The 27,147-nt window shown below is 51.6% G+C and overlaps 1 protein-coding gene across 2 annotated transcripts in view; it reads right to left on the bottom strand.

Moving 5' to 3' along the window:
* Nucleotides 1-25,299, bottom strand: part of SCUBE1 (signal peptide, CUB domain and EGF like domain containing 1) — a 125,561-nt gene extending 100,262 nt beyond the window's left edge. For both annotated transcript variants that reach the window (XM_055566015.1, XM_055566016.1), the window contains exons 1-3: nucleotides 25,212-25,299; nucleotides 21,013-21,144; nucleotides 3,537-3,665 (exon numbers count right to left, since the gene is read on the bottom strand). In XM_055566015.1, coding sequence (XP_055421990.1) covers nucleotides 3,537-3,665; nucleotides 21,013-21,144; nucleotides 25,212-25,299 — 349 coding nt within the window. The remainder of the gene's footprint in view (nucleotides 1-3,536; nucleotides 3,666-21,012; nucleotides 21,145-25,211) is intronic.
* Nucleotides 25,300-27,147: the final 1,848 nt, after the last annotated feature.

Raw genomic sequence — 27,147 nt, 5'->3', positions numbered from 1 at the left:
GCAACTTCCTCCTTGAAGTCCCCCAGAGGAGTTAGGCACACTTCCCGCCCACCCCCCAACTCCCACAGCCCATGCAGGGTAACTTCATAAACCCCTCTGGGCTTCCACAGTCTGCTGTCCAGACCTCCGTTTCGGCACTTTCTTTGGGTGTAATTACATGTTTACAGATCTGTTTCCCATAACAGCTAATCTGAGATCCAATATGCATTAAACAAAAACAGGCAGAGGAACTGAAGACGGATACACCGCTAATTCCAGAGGAGTTTCAGAGCACTGGGGATGCCCAGCTTCCTAGCACACATGCTCAGTCACTCAGTTGTTTCCAAGTCTTTGCAACCTCCGTGCATTGTAGCCCGCCAGGCTCCTGTGTCCATGGGATTCTCTCAACAAGAATACTGGGGTGGGTTGCCATTTCCTCCTTCACAAGCTTTCTATGCATACACCAAAAACCCCGCTGGTACAATAGAAGGTTTACCCAGCCCTTCCAGGAGACACTGCATCGAGTGCCATCAGATCAGATCAGATCAGTCACTCAGTCGTGTCTGACTCTTTGAGACCCCATGAATCCCAGCACGGCAGGCCTCCCTGTCCATCACCAACTCCGGGAGTTCACTGAGACTCACGTCCATCGAGTCAGTGATGCCATCCAGCCATTTCATCCTCTGTCCCCAATCCTTCCCAGCATCAGAGTCTTTTCCAATGAGTCAACTCTTCGCATGAGGTGGCCAAAGTACTGGAGTTTCAGCTTTAGCATCATTCCTTCCAAAGAACACCCAGGGCTAATCTTCAGAATGGACTGGTTGGATCTCCTTGCAGTCCAAGAGACTTTCAAGAGTCTTCTCCAACACCACAGTTCAAAACCATTAATTCTTTGGCGCTCAGCCTTCTTCACAGTCCAACTCTCACATCCATACATGACCACGGGAAAAACCATAGCCTTGACTAGACGAACCTTTGTTGGCAAAGTAATGTCTCTGCTTTTGAATATGCTATCTAGGTTGGTCATAACTTTCCTTCCAAGGAGTAAGCGTCTTTTAATTTCATGGTTGCAGTCACCATCTGTAGAGATTTTGGAGCCCAGAAAAATAAAGTCTGACACTGTTTCCACTGTTTCCCCATCTATTACCCATGAAGTGATGGGACCGGATGCCATGATCTTCATTTTCTGAATGTTGAGCTTTGAGCCCTGGAATGTGAAGTCAAGTGGGCCTTACAAAGCATCACTATGAACAAAGCTAGTGGAGGTGATGGAATTCCAGTTGAGCTATTCCAAATCCTGAAAGATGATGCTGTGAAAGTGCTGCACTCAATATGCCAGCAAATTTGGAAAACTTAGCAGTGGCCACAGGACTGGAAAAGGTCAGTTTTCATTCCAATCCCAAAGAAAGGCAATGCCAAAGAATGCTCAAACTACCACACAATTGCACTCATCTCACACGCTAGTAAAGTAATGCTCAAAATTCTCCAAGCCAGGCTTCAGCAATATGTCAACTGTGAACTTCCTGATGTTCAAGCTGGTTTTAGAAAAGGCAGAGGAACCAGAGATCGAGTGCCATAAAAAAATCCAAATAATCCTTTTGACCCAGAAGTTCCAGGAAGACTTGCTAAGGAAACAGTTGGGAAAATAAGAAAAAATGTTTTATGCCCAGAACCACCTCTGGGTTCTGATGGCAAAATCAAACAAACAAAATAAGCAAACAGTGTGAATGTCCAACCACAGAAGGGTGGCCAAGTCACCTACAGTAATACTGATGCCTGTTTGCTGACTGTACTCACCAAGCACCAGCCGCTTCACTGTGCCATCTCATCCTCACACACAACCTGGGGAGGCCGACAGCATGTTATTCCCATGGCTGTCAGGATGATGGGAACACCTCCCAGGACTGAGCGCCCTGGGGCTTGCACACTTCTCAGCTGCCTGGACACGATCGCAGTTACTGCTCACAGCAGCATGTGAGACAGCTGCTCTTCACAACCTCCCTTTACCAACAAGACACTGAGGCTTGGAGATGTTAAGAACGTGTTCACGGCCACGCCACACCCCTGCTAAGTCCATGGTCTCACCCCTGAGACTCCAGCTGTTGTTCCCCAGGTCACTCAGCAGCTGACAGCAGAAGATGGCTGGGGGGACAGGAGCACCTGTTTGAGACCACGAGCTTTCTACCAGGAGCTGTTCCTCCGGCCGTGGACCGCAAACCCCCTCTGTTATGGGTTGAATTACATCCCTCCCAAGATGCTGAAGTCCTGACCCCCAGGACCGGTGAGGGTAACCTTCTTTGGAGATAGGTTACTGGCAGATGATCAAGTTAAGATAGGTCAGCAGGGTGCCCTCTAATCCAACAGGACTGTGTCCTTAGGAAGAGAGGACATTTGGACACTGAGACAGGCATGCAGAGAACAAAAATGATGTGAAAACAGAGAGGAAAGTGATCTACGTGCAAAGGCAAGCCCGAGGCTACCAGGAGAGATGGCGAAACAGGGCCTCCCTCTAAGCCTCATAGGAACTAACCCTGCTGACACCACAGCTTCAGACTTTGAACCTCTAGGACTATGACAGAGTAAAGTTCTCTCGCTCAGGTCACCCAGCGTGTTCCTCTGTTACAGCAGCCGCAGGTTGTTAGTCACTGATCAAATGATGAGGCATCTAGGAAAATGGTGAAGACAAAGGCCAGGTACCTGATTGCAACTACAGGTAATCACACCCAGGCGCCTGAAGGCAAACACACCTGCGAAACTAAGATGCTTTCCAGTCTTTCTTTGTTGTTCTACATTTTCCCAATTGTACCCAGAAAGTTTGCATTACTCATAAATTTATACAACTGGCTTAAAAATATATGTATTTAAATTAGGAGAATCTGGAAGTATATAAGAATCCTTGTTATGGGCTGAATTATGTTTCTCCCTAATTTATGTGTTGAAGGTCTAACCCTTACCCTTAGAACATGGCTGTATTTATGATAGAACCTTTAAAAAGGTAATTACGTTGAAAATGAGTTGTTAGGATGGCTTCTACTCCAATATGACTGGTGTCCTTATAGGAAGAGATTAGAGCAAAGAGAGAGCGAGAGAGGGAGAAACACCAGATACATGCATGCAGAGAGATGACCATGTGAACACACAGCAAGAAGGTGGCCATCTGCAAGCCAAGGAGAGACCCTCAGATTAAAAACAAACCCACGAGCACCTTGTCCTTGGACTTCCAGTCTCCAGGACTGTGAGAAAATAAATTCTTGCACTTTAAGCTCCTCAAGCGTGCTATTTTGTTACAACAGTCCTAGCAAACCAATCATTGTGGTTTAGTCACTAAGTCATGTCAGACTTTGCAACGCCAGGGACTGTAGCCCTCCAGCTTCCTCTATCCATGGGATTTCCCAGGCAAGAATACTGGAATGGGTTGCCATTTCCTTCTCCAGGGGGTCTTCTCGACCCAAGGAACCAAAAGAGGATAAGCATTCCCACTGCCCGCAATGTTACCAGCTGGAGTTGAGAAAGAGGCAGGGTGTGCCCAGTGGGCAGGGCACAGCTGCGTCGCTCACCCAGGCAGTTGTGTCCGTCATGTGCCAGCATGAAGCCGTCAAAGCAGGTGCATCTGTAGTTCCCCGGGATGTTGATGCACTCGTGGACGCAGCCCCCGTTGTAGTGGTCATTCTCACACTCGTCGATGTCTGCAAAATGAGGCGCATGAGAAGTGTCAGAGGAAGACCCCGGGGGTCCTCTTCCCCCCCACCACTGAAGACATTGGGACATGAGTGGTTAGGGGATGACTCAACAGGTACTCACTAACTCAAGTCCTTGCTGGGGGCTGGGGAGCGGATCCAAAGGTTACAAAGATGAAGATCCTGGCTTTGGAAGGTAGTCAGCCACCAGCTTGGGGAGCAAGGTCATGTGGCAGGCATGTTTGGAGTGACTTTCAGATTCCCCGATGGTGAAGCAGGCAAGATTCACACTCAGCTCTGGTCCCCTTGAAGCCTCTCAACAGTAACAGCATGCAAGGACCCTACCTAAAATCCCCCCAAACTGGCTTTTTTCAGGCTATTTGAAAGTTGCCCAGAGTGGAGAGCTCATTACTTGTGAGAGAGGGGCTAAGAAATAAATGAACTTCTCATACCATCACAAAACCTAATTTCTAGAATGAGACAAAGGCCGTATACTTCCCCCAGGGTTTTCTTCCAGATCTGAATTTCTACTGCTTTAGTTTCCTTGTTACAACAAAGACTTCTGTCTTATGAACAATGGCTAATAGCCTTCCTAAAGGTCACCCTTTTTGCCGTTCTAAGTGTTTCTCAACATTTCCCATCAGGGGTCAAAGAGCTATCAGTTCTGGAGTTCCAGAGAGATTCGAGAGGGCCTGGAGAGCTATAGCAGCAAGTCCAGTTAACATTCAATGAACTACCCAAGTCCCAGGGGTGACACCATGTGTCATTAAGGCCCCAAACCCCACATTAACTATCAGGCACAGACCCCCGTCATCTGTATTCCAATTTTACAAGGGAATCGAAGAAGCTGAGGCACAGCAAGGCCAAGCCTTGTCAAAGGACACACACCTCGATATGTGGGATTCGAACCAGTGCAATCCCCCATCAGAACGAGGGGTACTGGTGGCGTTCAACCTACCCACCTCGACCTCCACAGGCCCACGAAAAGATGGCAACCGGAAGCCTCTCACAGCAGAACCGGAAGTGTTCCCACAGCCGAACCGGAAGCAGGGATTTTTGATGAGCGGTTCCAGCTATGAAAGCCAGGAAGGGGCCGCCCTTAAGAAGAGAGGGAACTCAAGGCACACCTGGCCGCTTCCACAAACACCTGAGGGGCTGGTAAGGGGAGACACCCAGCTTTGTCCTCTTTCCACATGGTCCAGAGGACAGAGCTACACACAGTAGAGAAAGCCAAAAGGGCCAATTAACGTTCAGGGGTAGGTATGTCCCATCTGGAAGACAGAGCCTGCCTCATGTGGTCGTGAGCCCCCCGACTCTGGAGGTGACCAAGCACTGTCTGGACACCTGTCTGCCAGGAATGCTGCCAGCAGAGGAAATACTGCAGCCCTGAAAGTGCTAGAATACAGGGTCTGGGCTGTGCAGCATCCTCCTGGTAGCCACCCAGCCATGATGAGGGAAGAACAAGCAGCCTGGATCTGCAGAGATGCAAGAGACAGGAGGCTTCCTGCCTGCAGAGGCCCTCAGCGTCTGCTGGGAAGCAGGCTCAGTGCTGTAAATCATTTGAATTGCTTTCGATCATTATACTTAATGTACTAAGAAGTTTTAAATAACATTAAAGGCAGAGTATAAGATTTTGTGTTTGAAAGGGCACGTGGATTTATAAAGACTGAGATATTGATTACCTCTCAATCTCTGCAGCTCCAACCTTTTGCCAGAGCCCCAGATATACCAATCTAACTACCTCTCCCCCTAGATCGCCCACATTCACTCCAAAGGCAATATGGCCCAACTTTAATTCATCAACCTGCACTTCTCTGGGGTTCTCCATCCCAGTAAATATTGTTATCCTTCCATTTCTCCACTGACATCTAATCAGCTACCAACATGTGAATCTTCTACATTCTTAACATAGGTGCAGTCTGCGAACTGGTCACGCATTTCTACTACTTATAAACATGGCACCATCTCTCAGCTGATCCAAACCAGCATCTCCTAGACTATTGCCTCCTTCCTTTCTTTCATTCATGCAGGTGACTCAGGAGAAGGTGGCCTGGTCCCAACTCTGGGGGTGGAGCCTGGTCAGTCTAATCAAACAATATATGGAATTAATGGCTGTTATTGGTCCCAGGGTGGGCATGTGACTTAGGCTGGATCAGTCAGCCTGAGGGGAAGGAGTTTTATTTTATATTGGGTAGAAGTCGCTCCCTCTCACTTTGTACCTCAGTATGTAGGTATCTATTCCTGAAACATACACTAACTGTCTGGAGTAGGTATTTTAACTCCATTTTATAGTTGAGCAAACTAAAGTGCAGGGAGGTAATTGCTCAAGGTCACATAGTAAGGTAGGGCAAGGATCAAAACAAAGTCTTGCTGTTTACAAAGCCCATGTCTTTTCTAGTGGAGGTGATGGAATTTCAGGTGAGCTATTTCAAATCTTAAAAGATGATGCTGTTAAAGTGTTGCACTCAATATACCAGCAAATTTGGAAAACTCAGCAGTGGCCACAGGACTGGAAAAGGTCAGTTTTCATTCCAATCCCAAAGAAAGACAATACCGAAGAATGTTCAAACTACTGCACAATTGAACTCATCTCACATGCTAGCAAAGTAATGCTCAAAATTCTCCAAGCCAGGCTTCAACAGTATATGAACCATGAACTTCCAGATGTTCAAGCAGGATTTAGAAAAGGCTGAGGAACCACAGATCAAATTGCCAACATCCATTGGATCATCAAAAAAGCAAGAGTTGCAGAAAAACATCTACTTCTGCTTTATTGAGTATGCCAAAGCCTTTGACTGTGTGGATCACAACAAACTGTGGAAAATTCTTCAAGAGATGAGAATACCAGACCACCTGACCTGCCTCCTGAGAAATTTGTATGCAGGTCAACAAGTAACAGTTAGAATTGGACATGGAACAACAGACCAGTTCCAAATCGGGAAAGGAGTACGTCAAGGCTGTATATTGTCACTCTGCTTATTTAACTTACATTCAGAGTACATCATGCAAAATGCTGGGCTGGATGAAGCACAAGCTGGAATCAAGATTGCTGGGAGAAATATCAATAACCTCAGATATGCAGATGACACCACCCTTATGGCAGAAAGTGAAGAGGAACTAAAGAGCCTCTTGATGAAAGTAAAAGAGGAGAGTGAAAAAGCTGGTTTAAAACTTAGCATTCAAAAAACTAAGATCATGGCATCCGGTCCCATCACTTCATGGCAAGTAGATGGGGAAACAATGGGAACAGGGACAGACTGTTTTCTTGGGCTCCAAAATCACTGCAGATGGTGACTACAGCCATGAAATTAAAAGATGCTTGCTCCTTGAAAGGAAAGTTATGACCAACCTAGACAGCATATTAAAAAGCAGAGACATTTCTCTGCCAACAAAGGTCTGTCTAGTCAAAGCTATGGTTTTTCCAGTAGTCATGTATGGATGTGAGAGTTGGACTATAAAGAAAGGTGAGTGCCAAAGAATTGATGCTTTTGAACTATGGTGTTGGAGAAGAGTCTTGAGAGTCCCTTATCTATCTACCTTGTGCTGAAGAAGAATAAATGAAGGTTGAAGAATAAGGGAAAGCTGGTGAATGTATGCAGAGATACGATTGGTAATTTCAGCACAGTTACAAAAGGAAGGCCATAAATATGGCTCTGAGCCTCCTAGAAGCCAAGGCAAGGAGGAAAACACAATCAGTTACAGAGTCACCACTTCCATAAAATTCAATTGCACAAACTGTTTTAAGACGTTGTCTGAGAAAGATGTCTTTCCCCAGTTAAGATAATCATGCACCCAAATTTGCCTGGCAAAGCTCTAGTTTATGCCTGTTGTCTGATAATTGCTAATAGCAACCTTTCTACTATCAAAATGATAAACAATTTGATCACCATACACATAAGGCATTATAAGGAGATTGCTTTTATAAAGAGATTGATTGGATAGTCCATATGACAACTCTAGGGCTTCCCTGGCAGAGTGGTTAGGACTCTGTGCTTTCATTGCAGGGGACACAGGTTCAATCCCTGATCAGGGAACTGAGATCCTGAAAGCTACGGGGAGCGGACAAAAAATAGTAATAAATAAATAAACTAAAAATGAACTTAAACTCTACCCTTTCCCTTCCTTTGACTCCCCATAGTGTAGGCCACAGTGGATGCTAATGCCCTGAGGAGAGCAGTGTCTACTGTTCACATTTCTTCCTTTAATCCATTCCCAAAAGATTCCCCCAGATCCGAGCACTTAGAATGATCAGTTCTTCTCCAATCACCAGCCCTGGAATGCTCCCACAGGCTTCTGGGGCCAACCTGCTTTACCTGCCCATCCAGAATCCTGAATGGAGAACCATCTGCTCACAGATCAAACCTCCCCTGATTTTCTGTATCTTTGCCTTGAATTTTTGTTTTTTAAAATCATGCGAGCCTCACCCTTTAATGCATGAGAGATAAACACATAAATAAACAAACAAAAACTCTGCCAAAGCAAGTAGGTTTATTATTGTAAAAACCGTATCCAAGAGCCAGCAACCCCAGAGGAGGTCCCGCAGGCCTCCAAGATGCCCATCAGTCTCAGGCCACTTAAAAAATATTTTTATTGAAGTCCTGAATACTCATTGGAAGGACTGATGCTGAAGCTGAAACTCCAATACTTTGGCCACCTCATGCGAAGAGCTGACTCATTGGAAAAGACCCTGATGCTGGGACAGATTGGGGGCAGGAGGAGAAGGGGATGACAGAGGATGAGATGGTTGGATAGCATCACTGATTCAAGAGACATGAGTTTGAGTCAACTCTGGGAGTTGGTGATGGACAGGGAGGCCTGGTGTGCTGCAGTCCATGGGGTCGCAAAGAGTCGGACACGACTGAGTGACTGAACTGAACTGAACAGTTGATTTACAATGTTGTTAATTTCTGCTGTACGGCAAAGTGATATATATGTATATATACATTCTTTTAAAATATTCTTTTCCATTCTGGTTGATCACAGAATACTGAATATAGATCTCTGTGCTATACAGCAGGACCTTGTTGTTCGTCCATTCCATATATACTAGCTTCCATCTGCTAACCACCGTCTCCTTCTCTAGCCCTCCCCCCAAGCTCCTCCCTCTTGGCAACCACCAGTCTGTTGTCTATGTTGGATCACTATTTCAGGACTGTTAAAGCTAGAGAATGAGGGACAGGCAGATGGAGTGGGGAGAGGGTGAAGGAATGGAGGGGGGCAGAGCCAAGCTCTCTAGTTATTTAATCTTTTTTTAAAATTTGAAGTGTAGCTGATTATGATATTGGGTTAGTTTCAGCTGCACAGCAAGGTGATTCAGTTATATATTTTCAGATTATTTCCCATTATAGGTTATTACAAGATATTGAATGTAGTCCCCTAAGCTACATGGTAAGTCTATTGCTAATCTGTTTTATGTTCAGTAGTTTGTATCTGTTAATCCTACACTCCTAATTCCTTCCTTCCTCCTTTGATGACCGTAAGTTCGTTTTCTATGTACATGAGTCTGCTTCTGTTTTGCATATAGATCCATTTGTATTATCTTTTAGATCCCACACGTAAGTGACATTATATTTGTCTTTCTCTGTTTGACTCACTTCATTTAGTATGACACTCTCTAGCTCCATGCTTGTTGCTGCAAATGACAATGTTTCGTTCTTTTTGACGGCTGAGTAATGTTCCATTGTACTGCGCTGGCTTGGCCAACCCAACATATATGTGCTGCATCTTCTTAAACCACGTGTCTGTTGATGGATGCTTGGGTTCTTTCCATGTCTTGGCTATTGTAAATAGTGCTGCTGTGAACATAAGGGTGCATGTATCTTTTCAAATTATAGTTTTGTCTGCTTATATATCCAGGAATGGGATTGCCAGCTCATATGGCAACTTTATTTTTAGTTTTCTGAGGAACCGCCGTACTGTTTTCCACAGTGGCCACACCAGTTTACATTTCCATCAACAGTGTGGGAGGGTTCTCTTTCTCTATGCCCTCTCCAGCATTCATTACTTGTAAACTTCGGGATGATGGCCATTCCGACCAGTGTGAGGTGATGCTTCATTGTGGTTCTGATTTGCATTTCTCTAATAATTAGCAACATGGAGCATCTTTTCAAGTTAGCCATCTGTAAGTCTTTCTTGGGGAAACATCTATTTATATCTCCTGCCCATTTTTTGATTAGGTTATTCTCATTATTTTGGATGTTGAGTTATATGAGCTGTTTGTATATTTTGGAAATTGAGCCCTTGTTGGTCGCATCATTTGCAAATATTTTCTCCCATTCCATACTTTGTCTTTTTGTTTAGTTTATGGTTTTCTTTGCCGTGCAAAAACTTTTAAGTTTGAGTAGGTCTCATTTGTTGATTTTCACTTTTATTTCTTTTGCTTTGAGAGACTGGTCCAGATATTTATTCTCAAAGGGCTGTTGTGAGTTTGTGTCCCTCAAAAGAGGTGTTGATGTCCTAACCCTCAGTACCTGTGAATGTGACCTGATTTGGAAATAGGATCTTTGCAGATGTAATCAAGCTTTAGATAAGGTTGTAGTGGAGTACGGGCTTCCCAGGTGGCGCTAGTGGTAAAGAACCTGCCTGCCAAAGCAGGTGACATGAGACATGAGTTTGATCCCTGGGTTGGGAAGATCCCCTGGAGGAGGGCATGGCAACCCATTTCAGTATTCTTGCCTGGAGAATCCCATGGACAGAGGAGCCTGGCGGGCTACAGTCCATGGGGTCACAAAGAGTTGGACGTGACTGAAGCCACTTAGCGTGCGTGCGTATTGAAGTCAGATGGGCCTAATCCAACGACTGGTGTTCTTCTAAGAAGGAAATTTGGATAAAGACATACTGAGAGGATGTTCAGGAAGAAAGGAAGAAACCATGTGAAACACAGCCCCACAGGGAGGACGGCTCCGGGGCCGCAGAAGCGAAGAGCACAGGGGTGAATTGGTGTGGGAGGTCCGTGTGGCCACTGCTTCCCTTGTCCTGATGCCAAGGCTGAGGCCCAGCACGGCTGCGGACCTGGTCTTCCCAGGAAGGGGAGCGAGAGACTGCGTTCAGATGCAGGCTCTATTTCTATTAGAGCCACATCCTCAAGGTGCTTTATGCTTCAAAAAGTTATTAAGGAGAAAGTTGGGGAAGAGACGTTATGTGCATCGCTGTATTTATTTCCAAGGTCCGTACCTGCTCCTGAGGTTAAGAGGTAGTGACAGAGATGTTCATATCAGAGAAAGTGGCCAGGACAAAGCTCCAACCTGAGTGCTCAGGAATAGAAGGCCAACAGCTTGCCCCAAACATCCCTGCTTCTTCTCCAGCTTGGATTTTTTTTTTTTTTTAATGAGAACTCAAGTCCCCACAGAAAACAGCTTCCAACATCCAACAGAGCAGAGAAAAACAGCACAGGGAGCTGCTCATTATAGGATTTTAAAAGGTCATGCAATTCCACTTTTCCTATATTAAAATGGCAGCACGCACACACGATTCCGCAGCTGTAGTTACGTGCCAACAGCACGGGCTTGGACTTGAGTGGGAAGAGTTTTGTTTTTTTTTTTAATTCAAAATTGATTCTTGCTGCCCCATAAAATATACATTTATTCTGTAGTGCCTCGGTTTGAAGAGAGTCTACTACAATGAGTCAGAGATTCTTCTCATTTCAATACCATTTAGGGCATTTTAGTTCTAAAAATCAGGACTGACCGGAAAGGTTCTCCAAATGAGGATTTTTAAAGCACCCTACTGGCCACTCTCAGAAATCATTACTGAACACATCTCCCCGTTTCCCCTCGAAACTGGCATTTTTCTCAACATTCCTTGCAGACAGCGGAGAGCAAACGCTCTAACAAAGAACTCTTCCCTGGCTGGGCGCTAACACGTCTTCTCCTTTGTCTGGGGCTTTAGGAAAAACCGTGCACTCCTTAGATCAGGCAACCATTCTGGGAGAGATGTATGGCTTAGGAAGTTGAGTCCTTATTGGTGAATAAATCTTAATCCGGTTTGTTGGCTAATTACATTCGCGGGAAGGTGGTTCCGCAGGGCCGCCCAGCAGGAAGGATTAAGCCCCCCGTCTCCGGTGGCACAGGGTTAAGCTCTGGGTTTGTAATGACTGAGTAATGAGACCCGCTCTCGGCGGACTCCTGGCATCCATCGATCAGGTTTCCCTTCTGCCGAGACAATGCCAGAAGTGGGCCCAGCAGTTAATTATGGGAAAGGTCAAAGGTCATGCAAAACCAACACAAATCTATATACTTTTTCATTCCTAATGGCACACAATGACCATGGCTCAGCCAGAGGGTGGGAAGGTCCTCCCCCCAGCCAACCCATGATCCAAGGTAACCATGGGGTTGAGCTGTGGGCTGACCTCTCCCAGTGGCCTGCACGGCTTCGGGCCTCCATGGCTTCGGGCCTCCACGTTTTTGCTCACGCTGTTTTCCTCTGCCCAGAGCTCACAGACACCCATGCCCTTCCACAGACTGAGCCTCCGCATCACTGCCCGCTCTGAACTCTTGCAAATTGCCTGGCAGACGTAGGGGGGGGGCACTTCTCCCCACCTTCTGGGCCCCGCGGCTCCCTGAAAGGACACTCATTGCTGTCACTTGCTATGTACGTGTCCTTCAGGGCTGCGACTTCCACGGGGCAAGAACCGTGTCCTGGTGAGCTGCAGGTTCAGCAGTAGCAGCGTGTCTCCCCAAAGTCTGCTTGGCATTGAATGAATGAGTAGCCATCTCGATCGAAGCCCTCATGGACGTGTGAGGTTGTATGCAGGCCCTTGGCTATGAGCACCCTAAGAAGTGGGTATGAACACCTTTATTTGACAGCAAGGGAAACCAAGGCTCAGAGGTGTTGCCGCCCTGCCCGAGGTCACACAGCTAATACAAGGGGAGCCAGGAAGTGGGCCAGGCCATCAGACTTTGGAGAATGCTTTCTCAGTCACAAAGGGCCACGTTTTGTGGGCTTCCATTTATATGACTTCTGCAGAAGAGCCAAAAGTATTGAGACAGAAAGCAGATTAGTGGTTTCTGGGGACTGGGAAGCTGGGGAGCGATGCTTAAGGGGTACAGGTTTTCTTTTTGGAGTAATGAAAAGGGTCTAAATTTGGTTTTGGTGATGGGTACACGAGTCTGTAAATATACTAAAAGGCACTGAATTGTATTCTTTAAGTGGGTGATGGTATAGTACATGGATCGTATCTCATTAAAGCTGTTTTTCTCAGTTAATGCTGTCAGTGGTCTCGTACATCATGCTGGGGAGTCTCAGGGGCTCGGCCTGGGTGCAGATGCTCACCGTGAACTGACCTTGAGTGTCCTCTGCTCTATGTGGGCTCACGGTGAGCTTTGTGGCTCCCAAGTATCAGGCTGGGACTTGCCTACCGAACCCCAAGGGCCAGTTAATTACTCCCTTTCTCCCTCCCAAACCCTCTGGACCCTTCGCTGTTCCCAAGTTCTGACATCGGATGCCCAAGCAACCTGGATGGTGGGGATTAAGATGGGAATGAGGGGCTGCCAGCTCAGAGCTGAGGCTCCCGCTGCTCCCTTTCCAATCAGAAGCATAGTCATTCTCCCACCCCCGTTACCAAAAAGGCAGGGGGGACGCCCCAGACCCTGAGACTTCAGGCTCTGAGGGGGTGCTCCACAGATCCAACCCGTGAACTCAACAGAAGGATGGTCAGAAATACAGTTGCCCAAAAGCCTGAGCCACCACTTGGAACAGGCAGGCTGGGGTCCTAGAGCTCCTCCGGTGCACCCCTGGATTTGATAAAGGGATAACTGAACCCAGAGAGGGGGACTGAAGAGCTGACCGTATCAGCAGGTTGGGGCTGAACCCGAGACCCACAGCTCAGGCTTCTCCCCCTAAGCCCACAGGCTGCCCTCTGGGCTCTGGAGGCTCAGGAGCTGGCCTGGTGCACTTTGATTTTACTCCCTTTCTCTCCAGGTCCCCAGTGGAGTTGCTCCCTAATCGTCATGCCAATAACGGCAAGGGTGACTGCCTACCGTCTTCTAATGGCCCGCAGCTAAACTCTTACTATAGCCAAGCAGGAAGGGCTTCACTCTCCCCATCACAGAAAGAGACACCGAGGCTCAGAGAACTGAAGGGGCGTGTGCTAGGTCACCCAGTTAGTAAGGGCAAAGCAAGACTGGAAGCCAGGCAGGCTGGCGGCAGACTCCACCATCCTAACCTTGACACAGTCACCTGGAGAATGCCCCACGCTTCAGTGAATGGGGAGCCAGGGCCCATGGTCCTCACTAGGGATCAAGCCATCTCTCCGACTTCTGCCCTCTTATCCCAGCACCTTCCTGTCCTCAGCCAGACCCTGGCCACGAGGAGCTGCCAGTCTAGACAGGAAGGATGACACAGACAAGGATGAACACGTCTCATGCAAGGACAGCCTTGCCCCCCGGCACTCTGGTCTGGCCAGGCCTGCCCGTGGGGCTGTCAGTGCCCACAGTCCTGCCAGAGCCCACCTGGAACCCTCACAGACTAAGCCCGAACTGGGCACCGTCGTAGCAAGGAGCACCCTGAAGATAGAGCTGCCCACTGTGGGGCTCAAAAGAGGCCTGAGTTTGCAATCAGCACACTAAGGCCCATGGAGAAGGAAACGGCCACCCACTCCAGTGTTCTTGCCTGGAGAATCCCATGGAGGGAGGAGCCTAGCAGGCCATGGTGCACAGGGTCGCAGACAGTCGGACACGACTGAAGCGACTAAGCACGCACTCTAAGGCCCAAGAGGTCCACAAACCTGCCCAAGGTCACCTAGGCGGGCGCCCAGGTCTCCACGGACCTACATCCAGCCCTGCTCCCCTTGACTCAAAGGGCAGGAGGTCCAGACAGAGGTGGGGGGCGGGGGGAGGGGTCTCTGGGAGAGGGTAGTGCCTCTGGGCACCCCCGGAGGGAGTGGAGGCTGAGCTGCAGCAGCCGCCGTTATTAACAGGGCAGCAAGTCCACGCTGGCCAGCTGGGGTTTTCCCCTCTCTCCTCCCAGGGGCTGCAGCCCTGGCCCATCTGGAAGACCCCCTCCAAGCACCCCTCTGAGACCCCCTGACCTTGCCTGCACACACGAGCCCTCCAGCCCTCTTTGTCTCAAGGCCTTTGGGGAAGGCCACCATCCACTTCAGTAGCATTCAAAGGCCAACAAGGCCCGTGGTTTATTTTCTTAGAAATAATGGTTTTTGCTGGTTAGCATTCCTCGGATGGAAAAACAAATATAGCCACTGTAATAAGAAGCGGCCAAGAGGAGGCTAGAGGGCCTAGAGGAAGGGACTGAAGGAGGCCTACTGCCCTGGGGGTCGGGGGGTAGGTGCTCAGAGATGGGGTGGGGGTGGGGGCAGAGGCCCTCTAACCCTAGGAGAAATGGGGATTTAGAGAAAAAAGAAAGCTTGGTCGCAGGCACTCTCGCCTATAGCCAGGCGGCTGTCCCTCTCCCAGCCCCCACTCGGCGCCCACTGGGTGAGACAGGTGCCCCCCATCCCACACAATGGGAGGAAGGCTAAGTCACCTGCTGCACTCACTGAGTCGGCAGGGATAGAATCAGACCTCGGCATCCTTGAGACAGACGTGTTCCGGGACCATCAGAGCCGGAAGGAGTGTCAGAGACCGCCTCTGCCTTCCTAGCTTAGCCCAGATGACCGCCTCTCCAGGGAGCCCTTTCAGACTTCCCCCTCCCCAGCAGTGCTCGCCCCGTCCTTCTTGCCCCACTGAGGCTGGTCTGTATTTCCACGGCTGTACTTTCCACGCCCTGTTAACGATCACGTCTTTCCCCATCTGTCTCTCCCCTGAATGGGGAGATCGGGAAAACAGGTCGTGGCCCCGGCCCCGAGCTTGGCACAGTGTAGGTGCTCAGTGAACAGTTTCCATCCTGAACTGAATCTGGTCCAGTGGACACATTTTACACCCGGGCAAACCGAGGCTTAGGGAGGCAAATGCCTCTTCGTGCTTCGATGCCAACGATACAAGCTCTTAACTTTTCCTCCCCAAAATGGACCAGGGCTCCAAGAAGCCTCAGCTCTGCAGCAGATCTGGGACCAGTTGCAAGCCACGCTGCCTAATTGCTAGCTGACAGCAGCTTGGAATTTTAAGTCACATCCGATTTCTTCCTGCCCGCTGGTCTGCCGGACTCCAGCACTTTCATCTTCAGCAGGGCACACGTTAGCATGCATAATTGCACGTTTTAAGACTCGAAGAATTTCCCCTCCTCCCCCCGTCCCAGGCCACCTCTGAACTGCCTTTGCTGGCCTCCCAAAAAAGCAGAATTGTATCTGGAGTTTCAGTAAAGAGTGTAATAATGATGAAAATGATTTAATAAGGTCATAGACATTATTTCCTCAGAAGGCCAATTGGTCTCAAGGTTTTTTTGTTGTTTTTTTTTTCTGATGTTAAACTAAATGGATCACTGGGTGTGTTATTAAGAGTTTTGTTAAAACACTTAATAGCATGGCCTGTAATCTACCTAACTTCGGTGACTGACAAGTAGGCCCCGGGGATACAAAATTCAGGAAGTGACTATTTACATGCATTACTTACATGCTAATTTTGTGATCTCCGATGCCCATAAGGCTGTCATTTTTTTCCTTTTCACAGAAAACGGAAAATAGTAATATATTTGATATACTGTGGCCAAAACAAAAAGCTATTTCCCCCAAGAGTTTTAATTATGACGTTTTGGAAAAGGTCCGAGTTGGATAACTTGCAAGTGGAAGAAAGCACTTGAATAAATGGTTGAAGAAATTAAGTACACGGAGAAGGGGCGATGCGCACTGCTGCTGCAGACTAAACAGTGATGATCAGGAGGGTCTCAGTTATTTCAACAAGCCATTTGAGGGTGGTTCACTCCACGTTTGGGACCTGGTCCTGATTATAAATAAGAGCTTTTCATTAAGATTAGCAAGACCCAATTCAAGCTATAATTCGGTCCTTTTCCTTAGCACATGTCTATGAAAACAAAGCAATTAAAGTTAAATGAGTTGAAGCATTTAAAGGGACTGAAATGCCCCCTCCTCACCCCCGGCCTGCCCCCTCGACAGAAAGAGTACAAACAGGCCCGACTAATTCAGACCAGGAGGCCAGCGCAGGGCTGGCCCTGGCAGCTCCCTGAAGGTCCATGCACAGGGTGCCTGGTGGGGGTGGGGAACGCAGCAGCTTAGCTAAATGAAGAAGGATGGGGAGACAGAATGTGCAAAGGCCCCGAGGTGGGAAGGAGCTGGCAAACTGGAGGACCTATAAAAGGACAGTGATGCTGGGGGAGGTTAGGGAGGAAAAGATACAGAGAACGACTGCATTCAAAGCGGTTAGCTAGCTGAGGAGTATCTCCAGCGGCCCAGGCTCATGAGGCCTGGCTCAGAAGAGCTGATGGAGGCAAGGGGAGGTGTGAAAAGGTCTCTGCGGCCCCCCTAACACTCCATAGCTAAGGCTGTTGGGGGCCTGGGCCACTGCTAGGACCTCATGGCTGACTGGGATCATAGTCTAGGCCCTTCTGTCCCTCAGCTGAGTGACCTGGTGAGGGACTAACCTTCCTGGGCCCCATTTCCTCAACCTAATTCTGCCACTGGTCCCAGCAGACATCCGTGGACTAGACCTCACCCCTTTCCAGACTTGGCTTCCTCATCCATAAAACCTTCAAAGTGTGGGAGGCTCTGGGAAACCTTTCTTGATACCCCTCAGACATGGGCAATAGTCATTCACCTCATCCACCAGTGCCAGCTCTAGGCCCAACCCTAAGTGAAGACACACAGGTCATGGCAACCCAGTGTGACAGGAACTCCAAAGGAGTGATGCTCATTGGTGACAGCTGACCTGTTTGGGGCAGCAGGGAAGGCTTCCTGGAGGAGGTGACCACTGCAACTCATCCATCCACCAATTCACCCAACAGATGTCTCCCAATCCCTGTGCCAGGCCTGGTGTTGGGTTCTAGGCATCAGAGCTGAAAGGTAACAGACCCTGACCTTGAGGAGCCCACATTCCAGGAGGAGACCTGGGAACCATTAAGCCAGCGTGAAGTGGGCTAAACAGAGGTTTTGTGGGGCTGGCAAAGCCAACAAAGAGGGGCACTCATCTATAAAACTCGGGGGCTGCCTTAGAGGCCCTTTAAAGCTCATTCCAACTCTGCATGTCCGTGAACTCACCTCGAGTGACTTCAGACACTGTCAGATGAGAACCATCGAGAAAACACTGGTTTATCCTCAGCCTTGCTCAGGGTCTTTCCCAGCTGTCTGAGACCCCTCAGTCTGCCTACAGCAAGGCCCCTGCCGGTGGTAAGCTGACCACATGTGGCCCCAGGCTGCTCCCCGGACACACCGCGGCTGCACGTGCAGACACACCACCATCATCACACGTGCACGTGACCACATGGCAAGATGGCCTTGAACACGTGGTGAGAAGCCATCCCTGGAACGGGGGATCTGCTTGCTTCAGGCACCGGGTTTGCTAAAGGGTTTTCCTCTGGCAGCAGGAGTTTCAAGGCAACAGTTATGGGGCTCAGTCGGCCCCACTTGGGAGGCAGGGCGCGGTCACAGGCTGACCTCTTCCTGTGAAGAGTGAGGGAGGCTGTGGAAGGCGCCTTCTCTGGGCCTGCTAAGACCCTGTCCTCTCTGTTTACCACAGTAAACAGCAAAACCTTTCAGATCTCTAGGACAAGGGAACTCATTTCTTCCCAAACTCCAATGCCAGCCTCTGCAAACCCCACACCAGCTCAGGACCTGCAGATGAAGGGGCCCAGGGAGGGAAAGCAGGTTTGATTGACGTCTGCTACAGGAGAAGGTGCCAGCAAACTGTCTGCCACGCCTGAGGTTTAGTGCACGCTAACTCATTCTGGGCATGTCCGACTCTTTGGGACCCCATGGCCTGTAGCCCTAGAGGCTCCTCTGTCCATGGGATTAATCTTAACCCAGGCAAGATTACTGGAGCGGGTTACCATTTCCTCCTCCAAGGGATCTTCCTGACTCAGGGATCGAATCTGTGTCTCTTATGTCTCCTGCTTTGGCAGGTGGGTTCTTTACCACTAGCACCACCTGGGAAGCCCCCATTTACACCATGGAAACCAGCAAATGGTACACGACCGAGCTTTGATGATGACGATGGGAGCAGATAACAACGCTGACAACAACATGGGTAACAGTACTACCCCCTGGGTGCTGAGCACCTGCTGTATGCCGAGTGCCCACTGTCAACCAGACACTGAGGTTGCCAGGGCTCTGGTACCCTACACCAGGGGTCTCCAACCTCCGGGATCAAATGCCTGATGATCGCAGGTGAAGGTGATGTAATAATGATAGAAGCAAAGTGCACAATAACTGCAATGCGTTTGAATCATCCCGAAACCATCCCTCCCCGTCCGTGGAAAAACTGTCTTCCAGGAAACTGGGCCCTGGTGCCAGAAAGGCTGGGGAGAGCTGATGATTTCATTCAGTCTTCAGGAGGCCTTAAGACAGATTAGGAGTTAGCCAGGGCATAAAAGGAGGGAAAGGAGCTCCATGAAGGGGAAACATCTGAGCTGGGTCTCAGAAACACGACTGGCCTGGTGTGTGTATGTGTGGCCCGGGCACAAGGGCGTCCGAGCTTCAGATGAGGCCAGAGGCCAGAGCCCGGCTGGAGAGACGGAAGCACACTCACAGCTTTGTTCTCTTTTATCCTCATACTGGGGCCATCAGGCCCCCAGAGCCAGTGACCGGGACCCCCACCCTGGGGGGTTCCACTCGAGCAGAGTGGGAAGCTATTCTGGACTCTGCAGGACTTCAGGGCAACAGGTAGGGCACAAAACGTGGGCATCCTGGGCAAGGGACAGTGGGGGGCGGGGGTGGGCCACCTCAGGAGCTGGGCTGGAGGAGGAACAGGCTGGGTCAACGGCTTCAAGTGGCGGAGACAGGGGTCACCTTGGGAACCCCCGGCCAGAGGGCAGAGCAAAAGATAAGAAGAAAACAGCGTCTCACATGTGCCAGCCAGAACCACCAAGCTCATGCCCAGGCCTAACAGCAGCCAGCCTGCTCTATCTGCCTCCAGCCTGGCCTCCTTCCAGAGGTCTGTGGATAGGTGCCAGCTCCCCGCTCTGGCTTCTGGGCCTCAAGCAAGGCCAGGACTGTGGCCAAACTGGGCATGATCCAGGACAGGGTCATCTATCTGGCACTCAGCCTTAAGTAGATGCCCAACAAATGAGATGGATAAACAATACTGGCGTCCTGAGGAGGCACAGCGTGTTTCCTACGAAACCCAGCTCCTATAAAAACCTAGGAGCAGGCACCCACCTTGCTTACCTAGTACAAGTCTCAGGTTTTGAAAATGGAAGCTGGCAGGGCTCAGGGAGAAGACAATGAGATGACAGAGCTTTGGGCAGGAATTAAGGGGCCTGGGTATGAGTCCCAGCCATGCCCTTGTGAAACAGGGTTTGCGGGCGGGACCTTGCAGAAGTGACTTCTCCAATCAGAGCCTCAGTTTTCCTCATCTGTGAAGCGGGGACAGACAGGGAAGCCTTGGATCCTGATTCTCAACCAGGGCTGCACATCAGTCTTGGAAGAGAGCCGTCTCTGGCCCCCCGATGCTGGGTCGTGCGCCAGACCCTTGGAGACAGAATGACCAGAGACCCTCTTGGACAAATGCTCCCAAAGGTTCTGTCCAGCTTGGGAAGTCCCCTCCAAAGACAGCGAAGAGTGTTCTTGCCTCTGACTTTCAGCCTGCCGGGTTTCTAGGGCCATACGCTCAAACCAGCATCCCAGGTGCAGGGAAGGAAGGCTAGATAAACAGACAACACCCGTCTCTGCCCATGCTCGTATCATCGACGCAGGAGACCTGAGCCAACCCCACAGGCGCTGTGGCTGCTCCTGCAAAGCTCCCTCGGGGAAGCTACACAGGATATACAGGTAGCTTTGGATTTGAAACTAGGGAGCTTGGGGTCTACAGTTCATGGGGTTCTCACAGCTAGTATACTGGAGTGGTTTGCCATTCCCTCCCCCAGAGAGAATGGGGGTGACAGAGGATGAGATGGTTGGATGGTATCACCGACTCAATGGACATGAATTGGGCAAACTCCGGGAGATGGCGAGGGACCGGGAGAGGCCTGGTGTGCTGCAGTCCACGGGGTCGCCAAGTGTCCAACATGACTTGGCGAGTGAACAACAACCACCTTGGGGGTCACCCCAGGCCTCTACCCCATATACATCCGGCCAGGGACAGATGGACAAATATACCATCCAGTGCTCCACCTCAATTTCTTATTAAATAGAAACTCCAAAAGTTTCAAACTCAAGGAGAGTTAAATACTCCTCAACCTCCAAAGGAAGCAGCCCAGGTTCCAGGGCAGCCTGCAGCCTCCCTGCCAGGGCTGACCGAGGCCACCCGCAAGGGCCGTGGGGGCTGTGGGTCTGGCCCGAGGGCTGGGCCGGGCTCACCTTCACACTGCCGGCCTTCCCCCTTGTAGCCTGGCTTGCAGAGGCATTTGTAGGACTTGGGCGTGTTCTGGCAGATGGCATCAATGTGGCAGTCGTCCGTGCCCTCCGAGCACTCGTCCACGTCGACGGCCCCTGCTGGGGTGGGGGAACAATGGTGAGGTGTGGCTGGGACATGGGCAGCCAGTGCGGGGCAGGGAGTTCCTTCTGCCTCCTGCCCCACCATGGTCCCTGGGGTAATTAACAGGAAGAGCTGTCACATGACCACCTGGAGTGACAGGTGGTGACTGGTAGCATCTTTGGGGTGGCTGCTCTGTGCCAGGTGCCAGTCTTGTTTATTTTCACAACGATTCCATTAGGTAGAGTTATAGTTCCCATTACAAAGCTGAGAAAGCGGAGGCTTAGGAACATAGGACTTCCCTGGTGGCTCATCTGGTAAAGAATCCGCCTGCAATGCGGGAGACCTGGGTTTGATCCCTGGGTTGGGAAGATCCCCTGCAGAAGGGAAAGTCTCCCCACTCCACTATTCTGGCCTGGAGAGGTCCATGGACTGTATAGTCCATGGGGTCACAGAGTTGGACATGATTGAGCAACTTTCACTTTTCACTTTAGGAACATAGAGAGGAAAAGCGTCTCTCTGCATGTCTTGCTCTCCCCACAAGCATCTCTCCAACCCTCCTCCACCCTCCTTATTCTAGAATTTAGAGCCAGAAGGGTCCTCAGAGGAATTTAAATCCATCCCCTTTGGGTCACAGATGGGGAAACAGAGGCTAGCCTGGCTCAGTGAGCGGGGGCTAAGCCAGCAGGCCCACGAGGCAGATCTGAAACATGGGCCTCACCCAGCCCCTAGGATGTGAAATAAAGGATTCTTTTCTAAAAAAAAAAAAAAAAAAAATTATTTATTTGGCAGCGCCGGGTCTTAGCAGTGGCACACGGGATCTTTGAACTTCATTTAGCATGTGGGATCTTTAGTTGAGGCATGTGGGATCTAATTCCCTGACGGGGATCAAACCTGGGCCCCCTACGTTGGGAGCCCAGAGTCTTGGCCACTGGACCACCAGGGAAGTCCCTAAAGGATTCTTCCCCTGGCCTCCATGCCACCAGACTAGAGCATCCCAGCGGTGGACCCATTCTGTCAGTTGGGCTAACCTGGCTCACGGATGCATCCAGTCTCCCTGTCCTCTCTCTTCTCCACCTCGGAAATCTAGGTTTGAACCTGGTTCTCATACTCTGACTTCCAAACTCAAGTTAAGTTTAGGTTATGTGGGTTCCTGGCACTCCCCACCACCTTCCCTCCATATACACCATCAGTCTGGAATCGCTGTTGGGCAAATAATGTAAAATAGATTCTGTGCATCTGTATATACACTTCTCTCTCTCTCTCACACACACATGCCTCAGGCAGCAGGAAGGCCCTCAGAGCACAGGATAATGCAGCCAGAAGAACCTTAGCTATAATCTAGGTTCATTCCTCAGGTTATAAATGAGGAAACTGAGGCCCAGAGAAGCCTGCTGACGGTCAGGAGCTCATTAGGAGCAGAGACTGGACTCTGACTCAGGATAAACAGGTCCAGGACTTTTCCACATGACATGTTGCTTCCAGCCAGCTATGAATAGAGTACAGATGGGTGACAGACAGACAGAAGGACCCAGAGGGGAGCACAGGGAACTCTCAGTGGCTATGGCGAGGGCCATCACCCAGGGGCAAGCCTGGGGAACTCCTGGAATGCCCTCCTCTCTTCATGCCTCTGCTTCACCCTAGCCCGTCTGGCCCTCAAGAATGTCCACTCTGAATTACTGCTCTGGCTGGCATCTGGGTTCTAAATTTGCATGTGGAGACCTCTCTAAGAGAACCACTTCCCTCCAGGACTTCCTTCCTCCCCAAGGTTCCAGCCTGCCCTTAAAGGGAGGCATCAAAAAGAAATACAACAGAATCACATCCCTATACACACACACACACACACACAGAGCAGGTGGCATCCTTTCTCAGAATGGTTGTATCCGCTCAGGTCAGCAGCCCACCCTCTACAGCTGCCCTAAGGATGGTGCATCAGGGGCCAGGAGGCAGTCAGCATAGACCAAAGCCAGTCATCAGACAGCCAGGGGCCAGGAGGAACATCAGGCCAGTGGACCATCCCCTTCTGGAGAAGTGACCACAGCGGGAACCCCGAGAGGGGTGGCATAGCCTCAAGGGCAGGAAGCCAGAGACCAGAGATCTGCACATTCCAGGGGAGAGGAGCGGGGCCACCTCTAAGACACGGCCAGATGGGGCAATGGACCACACTTACAGCTCTTCCCACTTCTCAGGGGTCAAACCACCTGGGGCCCCCAATCTCACACCTAGGCAGGCGTCCTTGTGGGATGAAAATGGATGGATGTTAGCCAAGGGGCAGTAGGGGCACCTCCCAAAACAAATTTTTTTTAATTGTAGTTTTTTAAAAAAACCCTTTATTTGGGAGGAGGGGGGTGTCATGCCCTGTAGCATGCGGGATATTAGATCCCTTAAGAGGGATCAGGGATTGAACTCAATCCCAGCATTGGAAGTGCAGAGCCTTAACCACTGGATCGCCAGGGAAGTCTCCCAACACACTTTTGAAACATGTCTTTAGGTGGGGGCTGGGGAGAGGGCAGGCAAGTTGGAGGAGAGGGAGAGGGCACACAGCCCAGGGGCTCCTGCAATTTCCCTGGCCCCAGTCCTGGCCTGGACAGCCCAGCACAGCCCTCCCCTCCCATCACAGGTGCTCGCTCTGACACGAGTTGTCTCAGAGCAGCACAAGGCTTGGAAGGGGGTGCAGACAGACAGCAGACAGACAGGGAGAGGAAGACGGGCACATACAGGAGCAATCCAACGGGGCTGAAGGAACCAGGACACATACCCACAGACACGTGGGGATGTGGCAGCGGGCCCCAGTTTCCCTTGGGGCTACCGGGGGAGAAAACAGCTTGGCTTCAATTGTGGAATAGTTTCAATGGCCCGGCATCCTCACTCAGGGGTTAACTCCCAGGAATAGACTTCCTGCTGCCAGACACAGACCTCAGGGAGCCGGGCAGTGGGCGCAGCCAGGGGACCTCGGGGCAGCCGGGGAGAGCGAGGCAGGGTCTCTCCTCTCCGAGCACCAAAAGAAGGGAAGCTCCTCTGAGGGACAGGGTCAGATGTGGGAGGGGAGAATGTGTCTTCAGCTTTGTGGAAGACACCCAAGAGAGCAGGAGGGGAAGGGGTGTGTCCAGGTCCCTTGAAATCCGTGGGGAACCCGACCTCACCCCTGCTGCCTGCCCACCTACCCACCAGCAACCCCCAGAGTCTCCTGCCTGTCTCTGGTGGACCCCCTCAGGGTGTTCCATCTTCCCGCCCTCTGACTCTAAGCTTCTCCTTTTTCTCCGTGTCTGTTCTTCAGTCTTCCCCCTCCTGTCTGTCCATCTGTCCACCGCTTTCCAGCCATCTCATCCTTCCCTCCTTCCCTCGGTCTGGCTGGCTCCCTCCCCCCTCCCCCGCCCTCCCCTCTTTCTCCTGCGCCCCCTTGGCTGCACCTCTCTTTCCCTCTCTTCCCATCCCTTCCTCCCGCCCGCCTTCACATCTCCCTCTTTTGATCTTTTTCCTTCCAGATGCTCATCTGCCTCCTGCCTACTCCCTTGGGTTTCCTCCTTGCCTGCTTCGGTCTTTCTGGTCTCTACTCTTCCAGTCCGTCTTTCTCCGGGATTTTGTTCCCTGCGTCCTTTTGTGTACCTCCGTCTCTGTCCGTCTGTCTCTCCGTCTCTCACATCCTCCTTCTCTTTCTCTCGGGGTCAGTCCTCTTTCCCTTGCTCCCCTCCTCGGGGGTCTCCCCTCCCAGCCTCCCTTCTTCCCTGGGAAGTGGGGAGCTCCCGTCCGGCTGGGGCGGGGGTCCCCACTCCCTCCCGCCCTTGGGCGGTGCGCCGGGGCCGCCGGCGGAGCCCCTCGGCGGGCCGTCGTGCTTTCTTTCTTCCTCCCGCCCTCACACGCCACCCCCCGCCCCAGCTCCCCCGGGGCCTCGGCCACCCCCCTTCCCTGCCCCGGCCCCGCTGCGCTCCGGGAGCCCCCGGGCCGGCCCGGGCAGAGCGGAGGGGGCGCTCCGCTGCCGGCCCCAGAAGTTACTTGGCAGAGTCAGGGCGGGGCTGCAGCCCTCCCGACGGCGCGTGGCTGGGGGCCCGCCCGGGACCTCGCCGCCCACCGGGTCGGGGCTTACCTGGGAGCCCGCTGCCCCCCGCCAGCCGCCCGCGCGCGCCCAGGGCGAGCAGCACACACAAGTGCCAGCGCACGGCTGCCGCGCCCATGCTCACTGCGGGCCGGGCCGGGCCGGGCGTGCGGGGCGTGCGGGGCGCGGGGACCCCCACCGACCGGCCGCTCGCCGAGCGCTCCCAGCTGCAGGCTCCGAGGCCAGCGCTCCGGCTCCCGGCCTCCGAGCCGGCGCGACTGAAGAGGTGACAGCCGCGCGCTCATTGGCCCGCTGCCGCCGGGGCGGGGCTCCACGCGCCATCGCCCAATGGGCGCCGGCCGCCGGCCTGGGGGGAGGGGCGGGAGTCCGGGGGCGCCCCCCTCTTCTACCGGCCGGCGGCAGGTGGGGGCTAGAGTCCCCGATCGCTGGGCCGCCGGACGCAGGGTCTAGGCCTGGCCGGAGCCACCTCTGAGGCTGCTCCCTCCCTCTACCCCCTGCTCCTGCGTCCCGCCCTGTCCGTCGAGGGTGGCCGCTCCTTAGGGGGCAGCACCCATCCACCAACACGCGCGCGCGCACACACACACACAGACACACACACACACACACTCTAGGGAGAGGAGGAGGCCTGCCCACCGGCCCAGGAGGTCGAGAAAGGCCTCGGAGGCACCCATTTGTATCGAAAGAAACGCAGACCGCTCGAAGCAGAATTACTCTTTCATCCATTCCTTAAGTGTTTATTGAGCACCTACTGTGTGCAACTTCCCTGGTAGCTCCGATGGTAAAAGCGGCTGCCTACAAAGCGGGAGACCAGGGTTCGATCCCTGGGTCAGGAAGATTCCCCTGCAGGAGGAAATGGCAACCCACTCCAGTATTCTTGCCTGGAGAATCCAATGGACAGAGGAGCCTAGTAAGCTAACAGTCCATGGGGTCACAAAGAGTCCGACACGACTGAGCGACTTTACTTTCACTGTGTGCCCAGCACTGGCAAGGCAGCCGTGAAGAAGACAGGCAGGAAAACCTTCTGAAGATCGTTTTCACATTTACGTTCAAAACAAACCAACTTTTTACCACTCCGCAAAGGACAATGGCCTATAAATGCGCTTGTCCTAGGACAACCGCGGGATCCGTGTCTGCAAGGGGGCGCGGTGAAGATTCTGTGTCTGCCTCGCGGTCAGTCTTGGCTGCCGCAGCTTGTCTCAAGGCTGACCTCTTACACAGCAAAGTTTGATGAGCCCCCGCCCCCAGAATGCAAAGTCCCGCGGGATGGTGGACTGGGGGTGGGAAGACCAAGCAGTCAGGTCATTCCACCTAAGAGTTGCTCTGGCGGGGCCTGGGGTCTACACCTGACTCCTTTGAGACCTGGATCCAAGACCCCCTGCCCAGCGGGCAAAGCTGGAAATAAATGGCCCTTCTCAGCCCCAGGCAGGACGCTTGAAGGCAAGAAAGTTCAGCAAACCCCAAGGCCCATCTCCTTGACAACCACCAATAAGAGCTTCTTTTTTCCTCTCCTGCTCTCCAGGTCTGACTGAAAGACAAGACTTGCCTCTTTTTGCCCACTCTGCTTGCGCCAGGACACACCCAGGTTTCCTCTCCACATTGGCTCCCTTCCCTGCCCCCCAACACACCCACACACGCAGGTACACCCTCCAACACACCCCGTCAGGCATACAGGCTCTCACACTTAGATACATCCTCACCACCACCCTCGCACACAATCCCGCTCTTTAAACACGCAACCTCTCACACACAAATGGGTGACTGCACACACACTCCCACAACCTTCTGGAGGCAGTCTCCACAGCCCTGGAAGTTTAATCGGTGTCCAGCCACCTTTGCTCCCTGTCTGACCTTGTATCACGGACAGCCTGTGGCACTAGCCTGGGGGCTGAGGCAAGGGGTCCCCACACGGGGGGACCAGAGAGGGTTAGCCTTCTCCCCCATCACACTTGACATATCGTGTGTGGTT

The sequence above is a fragment of the Bubalus kerabau genome, chromosome 1, assembly GCF_029407905.1.
Source record: "Bubalus kerabau isolate K-KA32 ecotype Philippines breed swamp buffalo chromosome 1, PCC_UOA_SB_1v2, whole genome shotgun sequence".
Classification (NCBI taxonomy): Eukaryota; Metazoa; Chordata; class Mammalia; order Artiodactyla; family Bovidae; genus Bubalus; species Bubalus kerabau.
The sequence above is the reverse complement of the archived record's forward strand: the minus strand, read 5'-3'. Positions and strand labels throughout refer to the sequence as shown.